We start from the raw sequence: 18,510 nt of genomic DNA, 5'->3' as shown, positions 1-18,510 counted from the left end.
TTTTAATTATTTTTGGTAGAGACAGGGTCTTCCTATGTTGCCCAGGCTGGTCTCAAACTCCTGGGCTCAAGAGATCCTCCCCACTCAGCCTCCCAAAGTGCTGAGATTACAGGCATGAGTTACTGTGTCTGGCCCTTCAATATGTATTATATGTAGCCAGCAATAATTAAATTATTCATATCAACTGGTCATTTATTCATGGCCAGCAATGAAATAGTTTACATACAGAGAGTTTCCATTCTTCTTTCAAACTACAAGCAATTCTGATGACACTCAACTTGAGTTCATAAACCTTTCTCAGCTTCAAATTCAGAAAATGTAAATCTAGGTAATAATAGAATCAACCTCACTAGATTATGAGAACTAAAAAGAAAATGTATGTAAAGTGCTTAGCACCGTGTCAGTATTTAGTAAATGTTTGCTGTTTTTAAATGTTTGTTCCATTTATATCTTATGTTGAATGTCCCTTTAAAATTTAACATGATTGAATCATAATTCGTTTCCTATTTAATCCACATTGTCTTCAAGTATCAAACCTAAATTAAAATATCAAAAATCTAATATTCCAAATTTTTTTACTTAATTTTAAAATTAGTCACATTTAGGCACTTGGTATGTTTGTTTTGTGTTACAAATTAATGATACTTCATTTTAATCTAATATTTACAATAACCAGAAAATTGAATTATAATTGTAATTATAATGAACCATGCTTACTATATTTTATTTTGCTTAAATACTCAACAAAGAAGAAATACTCAACTTGGGAGGTGGGCCCTGTTTTGCCATATTTCAAATAATTGTTTTCTGGTCTTTTTTCCAGTTTGTCCTAAATGGGTAAAACTTAGGAAGAACCACAGTGAGAAGAAATCGGTCCTGATGCTGATCATCTGCAGCTCAGCCATCCGATCCCTGGAGCTCATTAGGTTGGAAGGTTCACCTATTCCATATCATAAATGTTTTCTGAATAACTGATATATGCCAAGCTATTATGTTCTATGTGCTGGAGATGTAGCAATAAACAAAACAGAGTCCCTGCCCTCATGGAATTTATATTTCAGTGGAGGAGACAGATAATAAACAAATGAAGATACATTATAACGTCAGGTACATTGATAAGTTATGTAAGGAAAAATAAAGCATGGCAAAGGGATATAAGTAGATCAGGACTACTTTTAAAAGGGTGGTCACAGAAAGCTTCTCTAAGGAGATGACAATTTGATCAGAGACTTGAACAAAGTGAAGAAGGAAGCCCAGCAGTTATCTGGAAGAAAAGCATTCCAGGTAGAGGGGAGAGTAAGCACAAAAGACCCCAAGATAGGATGCCATTATAGGATTTTGAGGAGTTACTTGATCTGAATCATCATTTTAAAGGTTCACTTTGGCTGCTGTGTGGAGAGCACACATTATAGAGAGCAAGGGTAAAAGCAAGATCATACCCCAAACAACCAGTTAGAAGAAAAGATCTGACTTAAAATAGTAACAAGAAAAGACAGAAGCCAGGCACAGCAGCTCGTGCCTATAATCCTATCACTTTGGGAGGCTGAGGTGGGAGGACTCTTGAGCCCTGGAGTTTGAGACCAGCCTGGGCAACATAATAAGACCCCATCTCCATTATAAAAAGAAAAGATAGACTACCACGGACTACACTTACCAAAACTTATGTACAGACAACATCATCTGAGGGATGCAGAAAACTTGAACAAACCAAAATGTATACCATATTCTTGAATAGGAAAACTCAATATTGTAAGGATGTCTGTTTTACTTAGGGTAGCCTTCAGATTTCACATATTCCTAGTAAAACTCCAATAGAATCGTGTTTTTTTTTTTTTTTAACTGGATAAACTTGTTCTGAATTCTTATGGGATAATATACAACTAAAAATAGGCAAAGAAATTCTGAAAAAGAATACTAATGAGAGGATTATATGCCTAGAGATTATAAATTTTATATATATATATATATATATATATATATACACATACACACACACGCACTCTGAAGTCTCAATAAAATAATTAACAGTATGGAACTGGCACATGCATGACAGATCAGATGAGTGGAACAGAATTGAAAGTTCAGGATCAGACCCAAATGCGTATGAAAATGTAGCATATGCCTAAGGTGACAAATCAGAACTCGATAGGGAAAGATGGATTGTTTAATAAATGGTGTTGGAACAACTGAGTAGCCATCTGGAAAAATAAAGTTGGATTCATATCTCACTTATAACAAGATAAATTCCAAATGGAACAAAAATTTAAAGGTAAAGATTATGTTTTAAAGATAATTTGTCAGTGCTTTACTAAGTGCTTTCACATATGTTTTCATTTACTGTAGTTTTTGTAGAATAAACAAAAAGGCTTCCACTGGTCAGTGGTAACATTCAGCTTTCAGAGAAGAGCCGTAAGAGTCAGATGGGATTTGCTAGGACCAGCTCTCTCTGAGAGCCTGGCTCTGGGCCAGGCTTTGACAGGAGACAAAACAAAGGAAAATCCAAGTCATGAAGAAAGAGGAACTTGGTCAAATAGACTAAGGTGCAAATCTAGACATTCAATAGTTATTTACATCTGTTTTTTTCTAAATGAACTAATCTAATCATGAATTTAGAAAAGTAGTTGTTAAACTGTAATAGTCCTTCAAACCCTCCTTTCTCCACTGGAGACACACATTAAATTGTATCACATTATGCACACACATTAAATTGTAGTATATAATCCCCCAGTGAAACACTTGTGTTTCTTTCCATTTTTTCTGCTCTAAACATAATTATCTTGAAGATTCCAACTGCTTCCGGGCAGCTGTACTTGCCGGTCCTGAAATCATGGGAATTCACATTGACTTTTCAGTGCTTTAAAAACTACCTCATTTCAGATTCAGATGCTAAGGGCAAAGAGTGTGGCCTGGAGGTGGACTCTTAAAATAAAGCTATCAAATTGATTTGAGCTTTTGTTACACATAAATTCCTTACTGAGGGCATAAAAGTACTGTGTTGTCACACTTCATTTACCAATTCGCAGTATTTTTTTGTGTCCCCAGTAGTACTATGATCCATTTCAAGGTTAGGTGATTTGCAAAAGGTGATTTCTGAGTAGGCATAACAAGCCCTATTCATAAAGACTAATATTTAATAATTCTAACTTTTATAAGAACATCTGTTCTATTGAGAGCCATGACTTATTTTTAATTGTCTTCCTGGTTAACCTTGCCATGGAGAAAGCTTATGTGTAAGTAAAAACTTGAGGCAACAGAACTTGTATAGCATGATTCACTATTTTGCAAACTCATATGTTTTTACTGGTCAATATTTCTCAAAATATAATAACGATGTATGAAGGAAAGTAGTAAACCCATGTTAGGTCTATCCTCAAATATAGATGATATATAGAAATACATTCAACAAATGAGAAACAGGTTGTGAAAATAGAAGCAAGGAAAAAATAAAGAACAGAAAATTAGGTGAAGCAAGCTAGAAATGGTGCTGAAAATCACATCCATAAATCCCTGTACAGTTGCAAAGGTGGCCCCAACTGGGGGCCTACACTTTCCAACAGCCAGGATCTGTTGAGAAACATTATCAGTTGCCAGATTGATGACATTCTGTGGGTTTAAGAAGAAAAAAAAAAAGTTCCCTGAGAAATACAGTTTTCCCCTCTGTGACATAGTGACAGCAGCATTCTCAGTATCATCTGTTCAACAAAAACCCTGGACAGATAATGTTATGTGGCTGTTTATAGAGCAGCTGTTGGTGCCAGCTGAGGACCTGATGCCAAAGTAGAGGTAGAAAGGCAGGCACAGCAGGTGCACCAGCGCCGTCTCGGCCCTCAGAGCTGGTGGTCTGGATTGTTGTAGATAGATCTAGATTTTTGACTACCTAGAAACTAAATGGACTGCCTGTCCTACTGGTATAAGCCAGAGACTGTAAAGTGACAACTCAAAGGCTAAGTTTACCCTACAAGTATTTGGCACCTAAAAAATTTGTGAGTGACTTGCCCATATTTAAAATCAGATTGCACATATAAAAATCTAGATTTCTGGCTTCTCTAAAAATCAGAGGGTCTTAGGCCCATAATCTCACATCATCATAACTGGCAAAGCTGAGCACTAGTTGACCCCTTTACGGGGGGCATCACTCTCGAGTGCCCCTCAGTCCTCACCCCTGCTTCCCAGATCACCTCATTTACAATAACCCCCTGCCCTCATAGCTTTAATTCAGCCAGTCCTTTGTGTCAGTGGTTTCTTCTTACTTTTTTTCCTTCCTTCTTTGCTTCCTCTTTCCCTTCCTTCCTTCCTTCTTTTCTTGCTTCTTGGCTGAAGCTCCATTTCCACCTATAAAATTTTATAGAGAAACTTAGTCTACAAAGTAGATAAGAAAGGACAGCTGTGATAGAAGGATAGAAGCCCTCCCTCTTCCCCCTTTCAGGCTCATCTCCTGGCTTCCCTCATGGCCACCACAGGCAGACCTTTGTAGACGCCCTTGGCTCCACAGAGAACAGGCTGACATCACCGCTCCAAGATATCTTTTGCAACCAAATTTTGTATGAGAACTGCACTGCATAGTTGGAAGATGAATTTTCTGCCAGGGACCTGAAATACAGGAATTCTGTATTACAAGTGAAAGGCAGATCATGTGTTTCAATAATCAAGGAAGCCTAAGTAAGGTTGACCTTGTGTATGGCAGTGTGAAGCCAACCCAGATATGTGCCTGAATAAAAGGCCACCCCACTCTCGTTGCAAAGATTGGCTAACCTGCAAATCTCAGAATTTGTGTGTACATATGCACATATATACACACATATGCACACATCCTTTGAATAAAGCAAGACATAATACTTAAGTAGTCATCGTGGCCTAGAATGAGTTGGTTTTCTTAAGCATTCACCTACTTCTTTTCATTAGGTCGATGACAGCATTCAGAGGAGACGGCAAAGTTATAAAATTATTTGCAAAGCACATAAAGGTAAGCAAGGGCCTGTGTGATCCCTAAAGGCCTCTCCCAGACCTCAGCTTTTTCCTTTCAACCTCTTCTCCTAATCTTCTTAGCAAGTATTTTATTGAGTTCCTTCCTTACGTAACATTTAACAACTTTTCTGGTTTTTTAAATTCTATGCTTCCGCATACCTACCTCCCCTGTACGGCAGTCGCTACTGCCATGCTCCGTCCCTGTATAGAACCTGAGGCTTGACCCTTTGATTCCTTGAAGATTTACCAGTTTTCTAGGGATATGCTCATCTCTGCCCTGGAAGTCGACCCTACACAAGGGTAGCTCCATTTGTATTTCACTTTCTTAACTTTGAGATAAAATGTTCTAAATTGGTGTAAGATTGCACTTTCTCAATGACTTCTTTTTCTTTCTTCTCTTTCATCTTGGAACAGGTCCAGGAGCAGGTAAAGTTGCTGGAGAAGCGTGTGGTGCACCTGGGTGTAGGAACTCCGGGGAGAATTAAAGAACTTGTTAAACAAGGTATGACAAGAGGGCAGTGATACTCTTGCCCAGGGCTGGGAGTTTGCCTTACCCACATGTGAGTCTCAGAAACTAAATTCAGGATATACAAAAACCAGACCTCTGTGTTAACTCAGGAATTGGAAACTCGGCCTTTAATTTCTGAAACCAACCAGCAAGTATAGCACAATAGGGAATGATAAGGACTGTGGCAAACTGAAGTACATGTGCCCACCTAAACAGAGTCAAATTCCAGCTGCTATAAGCAGGTTAGTGGATCCACATAGCCTCCATTCCACCACTGTGCAGCCACTGCTTGAGTTGAGCAGTTCCCTGTCACTCCACTGAGTCTTGGGGAGACTCCCATTTTGAGGGCTGGTATATAAAACATACTAAAACAAAACGTAGTTTCCATGAAAGTAATGCAGGCATTCCATAATAGTTCTTCCCAAATGTGTTTCTCTTTTAGTGCTTTACAGAAAGTATTCTAGACAACATCCACTGGTGGGTTTTTATAGTTTGCCAACTTTCTCAAAGCCAGTAGCCTAAGAACCTGCTAACCTGCCGATTATCTTATTACCTCTTCTACCTACCAGGCAGATTGAATGATTTCTTTTCAATACTTATTTCCAAATTACTTATGTATTATATAATAGAGCTTTTTTTAAAATAACTGTCTGGAGCTATTCTCAGATTATTTTATATATCTAAAAGTAATCTGTTCATCAGTGTAGTAACTCATTATAGAGATGGTCATTTGCCAGGGAGCAACAAAAGCTAAAACTACTGTTGTTTCTCTCCAGATGAAAATCATCCAGGGTTAGTTGAACCCACTATATGCAGACTTTTGTACAAATACCAACAACTAACAAATTTGGCTGCCCCTGACAAGGAAGGGAAACAACATTTTTGAGTTCCTACTTGTACGCAGTGCTACGCTTGACACCCTTACATATGTTACCTCATTTAGCACTCACAGCATCCTTACAGGCTAGCCTTTTTATTTTTTATGAGAGAGAACTGAAGCTCAGAGGGTTAAGTCGCCCTCCCCAAGGTCTATCAGTCCAGGCTTTCCTGGTTCTAGAGCCTTTTCCCCTCAAGGAGCTCCTGATCCAGCTGAAGAACTAAGTGTACATAGACTGAGATCGATAGCATGAGGCAGTAAATGCCAAGAGCCAAATGAGCACTTCTAAGTCCTACAAGAGTTGAAATGAGAAGGAGATAGTTATGCTGGCCTGAATCTGCAGGGCAGGGTCTTTAACTGATCTTTGAAGTGTGGGGAGGATTGAAATAGGCCGGGAGGGTCAGAGGAAGCATTCATGAATGGGAGAACAGCCCAGTGAGATTCTCAGAAAGCAGGCACATGCACGTGGTATATCACAAGGAATTGATGAGGAGGTAAAACAGTGTTGTAGTTAAGAGCCCCTGTGATGGACTCAGACCTCCAGATTCAAATCCCAGGTCTAGCAACTTACCAGCTCTGTGACCTTGGCAAGTTACTTAACCCTTCTCAGCCCGTTTCTTTGTGCTAACAACAGGGATAGTAATAGTAGCTACTTAAAGGTTTGTTATAAAAACAAAATTCCAATAAAGAGCTCAGCACACTAAGTGTCACACCCTAAACACTTAACAAATATTAGTTATTTATTAAAGAGACCAACTTTCTTGCTTGGAGACCTCGTGGGCTCTAGTAGCACGTGATGTAACTAGAAAGAAATTTGAGGAAAGTCCTTGAACAGTAAGCCGAGGAGTTTGGATTTTTGTCTTGTGGACATCCTATGGCATTTGAAAGTTAAGGAACAGATGAGAGGCACCAAGGCCTTCTATGAGACACAGATTTGGGAGTAATTGGCTGGGTATCAGGAGAAGCTAAGGATGGACTCTCAGGTTGGTTCCTGCCTCCCTAACAGCTTTTAGCTAAAGATTCACCACCAGCCCCTCCTGGAATCCACATTTTTTTGTGTGTCACCAGACTTCCCCAGCCCCCACCCCATGCAACAGGATTACTCTTCTCTGTATTTAAAAGAAAGAGAGGAAGATTAAAAGCAAAGCTATCCAGACTATTGAAGTCAGATCTCTACAGAGTTGTGAGACCTCAATATGAAGGCTTATTTCATATGGAAAAATCATTTAAAGGGCGATTTTTTTTTAATATTAATGAAAATAATTTTTACATCTGATTCTAATTGGATGAATGGTTTCATATTCATTAACCACAGGTATTTGGCTACATACAAAGTGTTTAAAGAGAATAGTCCCAGCACCCTAAAAGTGAAAAATCTAACAGAGTGACACCAATAGCATATATGTAGCTGTTTATAACTTAATAAAATGTTTATATGTTTGATATATAAGGAGAGTTTTCAGACATTGAAAGATATCCTATGACATTGGGATGTATAAATTACAGACAGTTGTGTTGTTTTAATTTAGTAACGAAGGGGATTTTCTGACTGTAGGAGCCTTTGAAAATGCAAAAATGTACAGAGAAGAAAACAAGTCACTTTAGAAGCAATCTCTTGTTAATAATGAATGTATTTCCTTTCAGTCTTTTTTCTATACATTTGTATGTTTATTTTTATACAACAGAGATTGATTATACTGCATCTCATAACTTTATAACCTACCATTTTCACTCGCTATATCTCATGAGGACTTACTTTCCTTGTCATGAAGCACGTTTAATTTTTCATTTGTATAGCTACGCTATTTACAATATTCTATTGTAAATTTATTTTTTTGCAATTCTATTATGGTAGGCTTTGGGTTGTTTCTAAATTTTTGCTATTATAAATAATGTGGCAGTGATCATTTTTGCAAGTAGCTGTGTTTATGTTTCTGATGCTTCACTGGGATATGTCATAGAAGGAAATTTATTTTATCAAATAAAAGCATTTTGGCTGGGCACCGTGGCTTACGCCTATAATCCCGGCACTTTGGGATGCTGAGATGGGCAGATCACTTGAGGTCAGGAATTCAAGATCAAATAAAAGCATTTTGAAGCTGTTATAATATTATGCTCAGTTTCATTCCAGAGAGGCTGTACCTATTTGCTTTCCTGCCAGCAGTTATATTAAGGGAAGACTGACGATCAACTCATTATCTTTTCCAGTTCACTATTTTTATTTTAATTTTGCAGACAGTTTTTAATAACAGGCATTTGAATTATAAAAAGCATGAACAAGTATTAGGGGCAAAGAGGAAAATATTTAAATACTACAGGGAAAAGCTGAGGGGAAGCGCCGCAGGAGAGGAAGGCTGCAGGTACTGTTAACACGAGAGATGTGGAACAGCTTGGAGCAGAAGCTAGAACTGACTGTATGCCCAACTGTGAGACATCTGAGGACTACACAATCCCTGAGGTCCCCTTCAGCCCTCGCCGTCCATAATTGTCTTCTAGACAGACAGGAAAACAGAGAATGGAGTCATTAAGTGATTTACCAACCTCATCAAAGGATAGCTGAATAGAGCCTATTCATCTCAACTTCCTTTTCTGCCTAAAATGAACCACCCAGCCCTGTCCTCATCTTTCTCCCCACTCACCTCCTGAGAGCCATGCAGACTCCATGGACTCAACTCTTTTGAAAGGCCACTACCCCAAACTGCGGGATTTAGCTTAGTAAATCCCTGTCAGGAATGAGACTATAGCCTCTGGGGCTTCATGAAATGGAGGCCTGGCCAGCGTGTGAGCATTTGAGGAGCTTAGCAAGAGCAGCTTCTCTGCTTTCCTCAGGAGGAGTGATGAGATGAAAAAAAGAGCAAGTCTCAGAGTGCTGCATTTGTTTTCCATCAGGGAAGGGCAGCACTTAATGTGCGGAGATTAGTTACTGGGGGAGAGGACAACATATGAGACAAAAAGTAACCCAGAGAATAAAAAATCATTTTAATAAGCTTATGTCATGAGGTCTTTACTGCAGCAACTCTCTCCCTGTCTCTTTCAGGTGGCCTTAATTTGAACCCCTTAAAATTTCTGGTTTTTGACTGGAACTGGAGAGATCAGAAGTTGAGGAGAATGATGGACATTCCTGAGGTACCACGTAACCAGCAGTTGCCTTTAATCATTTTTTCTCTATTTGAACTTGGTTCAAACACAGTAATAAAGTCTTTGACATGAGGAGCCAGCACATTTTAGATTTTGAAATGATTTCTTTTTTAACTCTGAGCTAACTATAATTATAGAGCCCACCTCGTCCCCTTACACATAATTGTATCCTTTCCATGTGTTTCACGGGAATCAGCTCTGTTGCTCCTTAAATGACCAATGGCCTCTCCTCACTAGGGACCATTTTGAGAAACAAGAAGATCTGAAGGACCTGCACTTTTCCTGTGCCTTTCTTTGTAGACACACTCGTCTTTATTTTTCATTCTTATATGTGCACTTTTGGCTCGGGTTAGGGGAGCAGGGGTACAAACTTGCCTCTGCCAGCATCTCCACATGGATTCCCCAGAACCCACTTACTTAATTTAGAAAGATATTTTGGTTTCATGGGGTGGGGACATTTTTTGATGTCTCAGTTGATTGGAATTGAATGACTGAATGCCTTTGTGGGCACAGTATTAGCTCATTATATATTTTTAAAAACAATCCATTATCATCATAATGTGAAAAAATTACTTTGCCACCTACCACGCTATCATGGGGCTAATTTTTCAATCTAGCCTGATGCTTCACAGTAGCTGTTAGGAAAAAAAAAATGGTTACCAGTCACTAACCAAGAACAAATCATGGTAGTAACTATCAAAGAGGCTTGGAAATACTTTTCCAAACATGCTGAATGAATTAATTTATCACATAAAGCTATATCTCCAGATTGACCAAACCTGATTATAATTGATCGGTGAGTTATTTCAGACATCAGTTCAGGTTAAAAAACAATTTGCTCAGTTACACACACACATGCACACACACATACACAGTCGTGCATTTTGTCCCCTGACTTAACTGGTTTCTTAAAACTGGTTTAACAAATTTGATATCAGGCATGAGGCCATAGTTGATTATTTCAGTTATAATATTAAATCTGACTAATCTACTAAGTTTCTAATTCTAATAATGAGAAATGTCCAAAAACATCTTGTCACCTATAGTTATTTTTATTCTGTTGCTGTCATTCTTAGCAGTTATCCTAAGGCAATAAAATCCTATACTGAACTATTGTATATAATCTTGTTTACAGAAAGCACACTGTGGAGTCCTTGAAACACCTTTGTATAGCATTTTATTTTGAATGGCTGCAAACAAAAGGGCACTTTAATGAAACTAATGTTTTATATAGTACCTCCTCCTTCATTTATATAAATATTTTAATTCTGCCAGGCATGGCGGTGCACACCTGTAATCCTAGTGCTCTGGGAGGCCAAGGTGGGAGGATTACTTGAAGCCAGGAGTTCGAGACCAGCCTGGGCAACAAAGCAAGACCCTGTCTCTACAAAACAATAATAATAATAGGCCAGGCACAGTGACTCACACCTAATCCCAGCACTTTGGGAGGCCAAGGCAGGCAGATCACTTGAGGCCAAGAGTTCAAGACCAGACTGGCCAACATAGCAAAACCCTGTCTCTACTAAAAATAGAAAAATTAGCTAGGTATCATGGCACATGCCTCTAATCCTAGGTACTCAGAAGGCTGAAGCATGAGAATCACTTGAACCTGGGAGGCAGAGATAGCAGTTAGCCGAGATCACGCCACTGCACTCCAGCATGGGCAACAGAATGGGACTCTGTCTCAAAATAATAATAATAATAATTTTAAAAATTTCAACTCTGAATCAAATGTGTGTTAGGACTTTTGCCCTCTCTGATTCTGGCCATAACAGCTGGGTAAATATCAGGGAGTCCTGATGGTTGAATTTATTCACCAAGAACATTTTGGCTTGATCTTAATATCTTTCCCCCCCTTTTCTCTCATTTAGATAAGAAAGGAGGTATTCGAACTTCTGGAAATGGAAGTGCTCAGTCTGTGCAAGTCAGAATCCTTGAAACTGGGCCTTTTCTAAGTCTGTGTCCTAATGAAGATTCCAGTTTTCACAGTAGAAGTTGCATCTTATTTAATGACTCTGATACATTGCAAGCACTCAGTAAATATCAGCAAATAGTTTATGTTAACTGTGTCAGCAGATGGATCACTGGAATGTGGGGATTCTGAAACAGAAATGAAACTGTCCTTTTGACAACTGTCTTATATAATAAAGTATCACCGGCTTGTGTATGATCCTTGTTGTGTATGACTGTGTTTTTCTGTCACCAACTGGCTTCTGATGTAACTGTGCAGGAGAAAGGAAAGAGCAGCTAGGTGACCTTAGGCAAGCCTAAGGTCTTGCTTCTCTGAGCCCCATCTTATCAGCTCAAAGTGGGAATGTCTCACAGCATTGTTGAGGATTCCAGGAGATAGTACATGGGGAGCAGATTTGTAAACTCTGAGGCATAGTCCCAGCAAAAAGGGTGGCAGGTATATTAATCCATTCTCACATTGCTATAAAGAACTACCTGAGACTGGGTAGATTATAAAGAAAAGAGGTTTAATTGACTCACGGTTTCACAGGCTGTACAGGAGGCATGGCTGAGAGGCCTCAGGAAACTTATAATGATGGCAGAAGGTGAAGGGGAAGCAAGCACATCTTCACATGGCGACAAGAGAGCAAGAGAGTGAAGGGAGAAATGCTACACACTTTTAAACGACTAGATCTTGTGAGAACTCACTCCCTATCATGAGAACAGCGGAACAGCAAGGGAGAAATCTGCCCTATGATCCAGTCACCTTCCACCAGTTCCCTCCCCCAACATTGGGAATTATAATTCAACATAAGATTTGGGTGGAGACACAAAGCCAAACCATGTCATTCCACCCCGGCCTCTTCCAAATTTCATGTCCTTCTCACATTTCAAAACACAATCATGCCTTCTCAACAGTCCCCCAAAGTCTTAACTCATTCCAGCATTAACTGAAAGGTCCAACTCCAAAGTCTGATCTGAGACAAGGCAAGTTCCTTCCACCTGTGAGCCTGTAAAATAAAAAACAAGTTAGTTACTTCAAAGATACAATGGAGGTACAGGCATTGGGTAAATGCTCCCATTCCAAGTGGGAGAAACTGGCCCAAACAAAGGAGCTAAATGCCCCATGCAAGTCTGAAACCCAGCAGGGCACTCATTCAATCTTAAAGCTCCAAAATAATCTTTGACTCCATGTCTTACATCCAGGCCACGCTGATGTAAGGAATGGGCTCCCAAGGCCTTAGGCAGCTCTGGCCCTGTGGCTCTGCAGGGTACAGTCCCCATGGTTGCTTTCACAGGCTGGTGTTGAGTGCCTACAGCATATCCAGGTACACAATGTAAGCTGTCAGTGGATCTACCATTCTGGGGTGTGGAGGATGATGGCCATCTTCTCACAGCTCCACTAAGCAGTGCCCCAGTGGGGACTCTGTGTAGGGTCTCCAACCCCACATTTCCCCTCTGCACTGCCCTAGTAGAGGCTCTCCATGAGGGCTTCACCCCTATAACAGGCTTCTGCCTGGACATCCAGGCATTTCCATACATCCTCTGAAATTGAGGCAGAGGCTTCCAAACCTCAACTCTTGCCTTCTGCACACCCATAAGCCCAACAGCACATGGAAGCTGCCAAGGCTTGGGGCTTACACCCTCTGAAGCAATGGTTTGGCTGTACCTTGGCCCCTTTTAGTCACAGCTGGAGCTGGGGCAGCTGGGAATTAGGCTGCCATGGCCTAAGGCTGCACAGACCAGCTGGCCCAGGGCCTAGCCCACAAAACCATTTTTTCCTCCTAGGCCTCTGGGCCTGTTTGGTGGGGGTGGGGAGGGCTGCCACGAAGGTCTCTGAAGTGCCCTGGAGGCATTTTCTCCCTTGTTTTGGCTATGAACATTCGGCTCCTCTTGTGCAAACTTCTGCAGCTAGCTTGAATTTCTCCCCAGAAAATGGGTTTTTCTTTTCTACCACATGGTCAGGCTGCAAATTTTCAAGCTTTTATGCTCTGCTTTGCTTTTAAATATAAGTTATCTTTGCTTATGCAAATGAGCATAGGCTTTTAGAAGCAGCCAGGCCACCTCTTGAACACTTTGCTGCTTAGAAATTTCTTCTGCCAGATACCCTAAGTCATCTCTCCCAAGTTCAAAGTTACACAGATCCCTAAAGCAGGGGCACAATGCCACTAGTCTCTGCTAAAGCATAGCAAGAGTGACCTTTGCTCCAGTTCCCGGTAAGTTCCTCATCTCCATCTGAGACCACCTCAGCCTGGACTTCATTGTCCATATCACTATCAGCATTTTGGTCAAAACCGTTCAACAAGTCTCTAGGAGGTTCCAAACATCCCTCATATTCCTGTCTTCTGATCCTTCCAAACTGTTGCAACTTCTGCCCGTTACCCAGTTTCAAAGTTGCTTCCACATTTTTAGGTATCTTTACAGCAATGTCCCACTTCTCTGGTACCAATTTTCTGTATTCTTCCATTTTTACACTGCTATGAAGAACTACCTGAGACTGGGTAGTTTATAATGAAAAGAGGTTTAATTGCCTTCCAGTTCCACAGGCTGTACAGGAGGATGGCTGGGGAGGCCCCAGGAAATTTACAATCATGGCAGAAGATGAAAGGGATGCAACCACATCTTGTGGCAACAAGAGAGCAAGAGAGTGAAGGGGGAAGTGCTATACACTTTTAAACAACCAGATCTCTTGAGAACTCACTATCATGAGAACAGCAAGGGGGAAATCTGCCCCCATGATCTAATCACCTCCCACCAGATCCTTCCCCCAACATTGGGAATTACAATTCGACATAAAATTTGGGTGGGGACACAGAGCCAAACCACATCAGCAGGGTAGTGGTAGAAAGAGTATCAAGTGAATTTGGCCCTTTGTAAACATATAAAAAGACAACAATATAATTACAGCTGTCTTAGTCATTAACTTTTTTTAAAAACTTTCTGTTTTGAAACTTCAGGCTTAATAGAAAAGTTTAAAAAATAGAGAATTCCCATATCCCCTTCCCTGAGCTTTCCCAGTGTTAACTTCTTGTATAACCATAATAGAGTTATCAAAACTAAGAAGTCATCACTGGTACCGTATAATTAACTAAACTACAGAGATCATTTGGATTTCTCCAATTTTTCCACTAATGTCCTTGTTCTATTCCAGGATTCACTGCAGGATCCCACATTGCACTTACTTAGTTGTTGTGTCTTTTTGGTTTCTTCAGACCAGTGACAGTTCCTCAGTATTTCCCTGTCTTTCATGACCTTCACACTTTTGAAGAGTATCCATCGTGTATTTTGTAGAATGTCCTTCAATTTGGATTTGTCTGTAATGTTCTCATGATTTGATTAAAGTTATGCATTTTTTGACCAGAATACCACAGAAGTGAGTATGTCCTTCTGGATTTATTATATCAGGGGTACATAATGTTAATATGTCTTATTACCAGTGATGTCAACCTTGATCACCTGGCTAAGGTGGTATCTGCCAGTTTTTTCTATAAAGTTATTATTTTCCCTTTGTAATTAATATCTATTTTAGGGGCAGTACTTTGAGGCTATACAAATATCTGTTTTTCCTCAAACTTTTGCCTGCTAATTCTAGCAAATATTGGTAGTTCTTGCCTGCGACAGCCATTACTGTAATGGTTTTTCTATTTTTATCATTCCTTCAACATGTGTTACATTTATTACAGAATTCCTCTTTAAGAAAGAATTATCTCCTTTCCCCCATTTACTTGTTTGTTCAATTATTTGTTTACATCAGTATGTACTCATTGATACTTATTTTATTCTATGAGTTTTAAGGTAATAGTATTGTTTTTTATTTTGTTGCTCAAATTCACTTACTTTTCTTACTCATTTAAATAATGTTGATTGGTTACCCACTCTGTGCCAAGCACTGTGTTTACAACTTTCATTTATATGTAAGCTGTCATGTTTAATCACTGAAATAGTCCCAAAAAAAAAGTGTTATAAGTCACATTGTATAGACAATGAAACTAAATCTGAGAAGGGACATACACTAGCTTAAGCAGCAGAACCAGAAGTCAGACCCAGGTCTCCCATATCCACTTCAAGACACCCAACTTATCTGGAGACTCAAGCATATACAGCAAACAAGAGATAGGAAAGCAAACAGATGCCATTACTGATATATAAAATTCTACATTCAAATTTTGTGAAATTGTAAATGAGCCAACCGGCTAGCAAGTCAAAATCCAGGAAATCACACAGGCCTGCACACCAGCAACTTGTTCATGCACCTTGCACCTCTGTGGCCTGAAAGCCACATACAGGAACTCAGAGGAAAGAGGAGTAGGTTCCATTCTCCAGGATTCCCACTAGAGCCCAGTAAGTTAAAAGAAAAAAACCCACCACAGAATGAACATTAAGCTATTGCTAAACTTAACCCTATCATTTTCATCCCTTTAACCCTAAGAGGTGAGATATTCTTGGCCAACGGTAAGAAAGAAAATGGACCACATACCTTCTCAATGGAGGCATTTAACTTCCTGTCAAGTGACATGTCTTAGATTAATGTGGAAAAAAAGCCATCAAGTATGATTGTATCAGAGGAGAGATTTGCAAATTAAGACATTGTGGTCTGTGCTGTCAGAATTCAGACCAATCTGCCAAGCTGCTATTAATTTGCCAAAATATGAGACTATCATGAATATTACATGTGTATATTCATATAATGTATATTTAATATATATTTTTATATTTAACGTATATATTTTCATCCCAGCAGTTAATAGGAAAGACAATGAAATATAAGGCAACCCCAAATATACAAATGTCTGCTAATGCCTGAGAAGGTTATCTATGGTGGTTAAGGAAAAATGAAGACAAGTTAGAAATCACTTAAAAATTTTTCTTTTTTTCCTTTTTTTTTTTTTTTAGATGGGCTATTGCTCTGTCTCCCAGGCTGAAGTGCAGTGGTGCCATCATAGCTCACTGCAGCCTCAAACTCCTGGGCTCAAGTGATCCTCCCACCTCAGTCTCCCAAAGTGCTGGGATTACAGGCATGAGCCACTGCACCTAGACTTTGAAATTTCTAGTGATACCACAATACAACAGCTATTAACAAATTGTTGTATTGGTATCAATCTAGAACAATGATTCTCAAACATGGGTAATAGAGGCCGGGGATGCAACTAAACATTTTACAATCTTACAGGACAGCCTTCACAACAAGGAAATATTTGGCCCAAGATGTCAGTAGTGCTGAGAAAAAGAACCCTGTTCTGGAAATATTGAAAGGCAATGCATATGAGGTATATTTGCACATTGAAAATAGATTTATTTAGAAGAGAGGAATAGATGAATATAAAAGTACCTGGAGAATGTATATCTAGCTGTCTCTCAAGAATATTGTCCCAGAAATATTTGTACTTACTACCTGTGATGGCTAATTTTAATGTGGCAACTTGGCTAGGCCATAGGATACCCAGATAGTTGGTTAAACATTATTCTGGGTGTTCTGTGATGGTATATTTGCATGAGATTAACATTTAAATGGGTAGACCTAAGCGAAGAGGATTGCCCTTCATAATGTGAGAGGGCCTTGTCCTGTCAGTTGAAGGCCTGAATAGAACAAAAGACTGACTCTCCCAACCCCCCAAGAGAATTCTGCCTGACTGCCTTCTAACTGAAACATTGGCTCTTCCTGATTCTGTGGCAGCCTGTTGGCCTTCAGACTTGAATTGGGACATCAGCTCTGCAGATTTTGGGCTTTTCAGCCCCATAATCATGTGAGCCAATTCCTTATAATATATATATATGGTCCTATAATCTCCTATTGGTTCTGTTTCTCTGGTGAACCCTGAGTAATACATTATCTGTGAAGCTCCTTTTAGTCTGGGATTTGAGTTAGTTGGTTTTGCTGTTTTATAAACAGTCTAAGAAATACTATTCACATTGGTTTTTTGCTGTAATTACCCTCTTGCTAGGCATTATCTATGTAATATAATCCCATCCAATCCAATGTTGGAATAAGTATTTGAATCACAAACATACCCCAATGTTGTGTAGGTCAACCCTGTTCTTATAATCTAGTCTCATAGCCTTCTACTGCCTTTTAAACCCAAGCTCTTGACCGTGTTTATTTAGTAAAACAAATGGTAAATGTTAACTAGAAGTGCTCACTGCCATCTTCTCACACAAGGCTGTCTGATACCAACAACCGTACTAGTTGCCACCTCCAAATTAGATTCAAATGTCATGCTGAAAATTTCCCGTTGGTATTTTGCTTTTTATACAGTTTGTAAATGGAAAGCTTTAACTCTGAATTGGAAACTTCCTAGTGTAAGCATTTGCATCAATTTTGTATTCTTTCAAACTAGGTACATTTGCCAAAGTCATTACTTTCTTTGATACAAAAATAGTCCAAGATGGCTTCTCTGACTAATGTAAATTAAAAGGGAAGATTAGAAATTCACATGCTCCCTAATTTTAAAAATTCTAATTCTAAATCCTAAATGCCAGTTTTAAAAGAAGTGATTATTAATTATTAATGGCCTAAGGAAAATAATGTTAGTGGATTTCTAACAAGGGAAAAAACCCAAAACCAGACCTAATACTGTACTTCAATATTGAACATCTCATTGATTATCTTCCTCTTCCTTTCTCTTGCCTCATTTGGGGTACTCCAAAGCATGCACTTAAGAGAGGTTAGGAGATGTTTTTAATCTTCATTTTCTACTAGAGTCTTTTTTATGGAAGAAAAAGAAATTGGAAGCTGCTGAGATGAGACATCTGTGTTCTACAATTCCCTGTTTGCTGCTCTCTTCCTCATTATCACAAATAGCAAAGTTAGCTATGATCTGAGAATATTTTTCCAATTTAGTTTATATTCATGTTAAGTGACAACCACATTTGGAGGAAAGCTGACAGCCGTAACTTTTATTTTTTTGTATTAATCTCCAAGGATTTAGGCAAGTTCCTAAAGATAAATCCATTTCCCCCTCTCAGGAAGGGCTTGCCTTGAATTACTCACCAAATCCCAGAAATAGCCCATCGTGATTACTTCCTAGTGTCACCAGATGTTGGTTTCTGCAGACCTTGCTGGGGACTATCCATC

General features: G+C 39.3%; 1 protein-coding gene across 3 annotated transcripts in view; it reads left to right on the top strand.

The window, feature by feature from the left end:
- CMSS1 (cms1 ribosomal small subunit homolog) overlaps window positions 1–11,658 on the top strand; it is a 370,900-nt gene extending 359,242 nt beyond the window's left edge. For all 3 annotated transcript variants that reach the window (XM_009238645.2, XM_054551625.2, XM_054551624.1), the window contains 5 exons: window positions 824–926; window positions 4,903–4,963; window positions 5,380–5,467; window positions 9,388–9,476; window positions 11,360–11,658. In XM_009238645.2, the coding sequence (XP_009236920.1) occupies window positions 824–926; window positions 4,903–4,963; window positions 5,380–5,467; window positions 9,388–9,476; window positions 11,360–11,443 (425 nt within the window). In that variant the 3' untranslated portion in view covers window positions 11,444–11,658. The remainder of the gene's footprint in view (window positions 1–823; window positions 927–4,902; window positions 4,964–5,379; window positions 5,468–9,387; window positions 9,477–11,359) is intronic.
- Window positions 11,659–18,510: the final 6,852 nt, after the last annotated feature.

This window comes from Pongo abelii, chromosome 2, assembly GCF_028885655.2.
Source record: "Pongo abelii isolate AG06213 chromosome 2, NHGRI_mPonAbe1-v2.0_pri, whole genome shotgun sequence".
Classification (NCBI taxonomy): Eukaryota; Metazoa; Chordata; class Mammalia; order Primates; family Hominidae; genus Pongo; species Pongo abelii.
The sequence above is the reverse complement of the archived record's forward strand: the minus strand, read 5'-3'. Positions and strand labels throughout refer to the sequence as shown.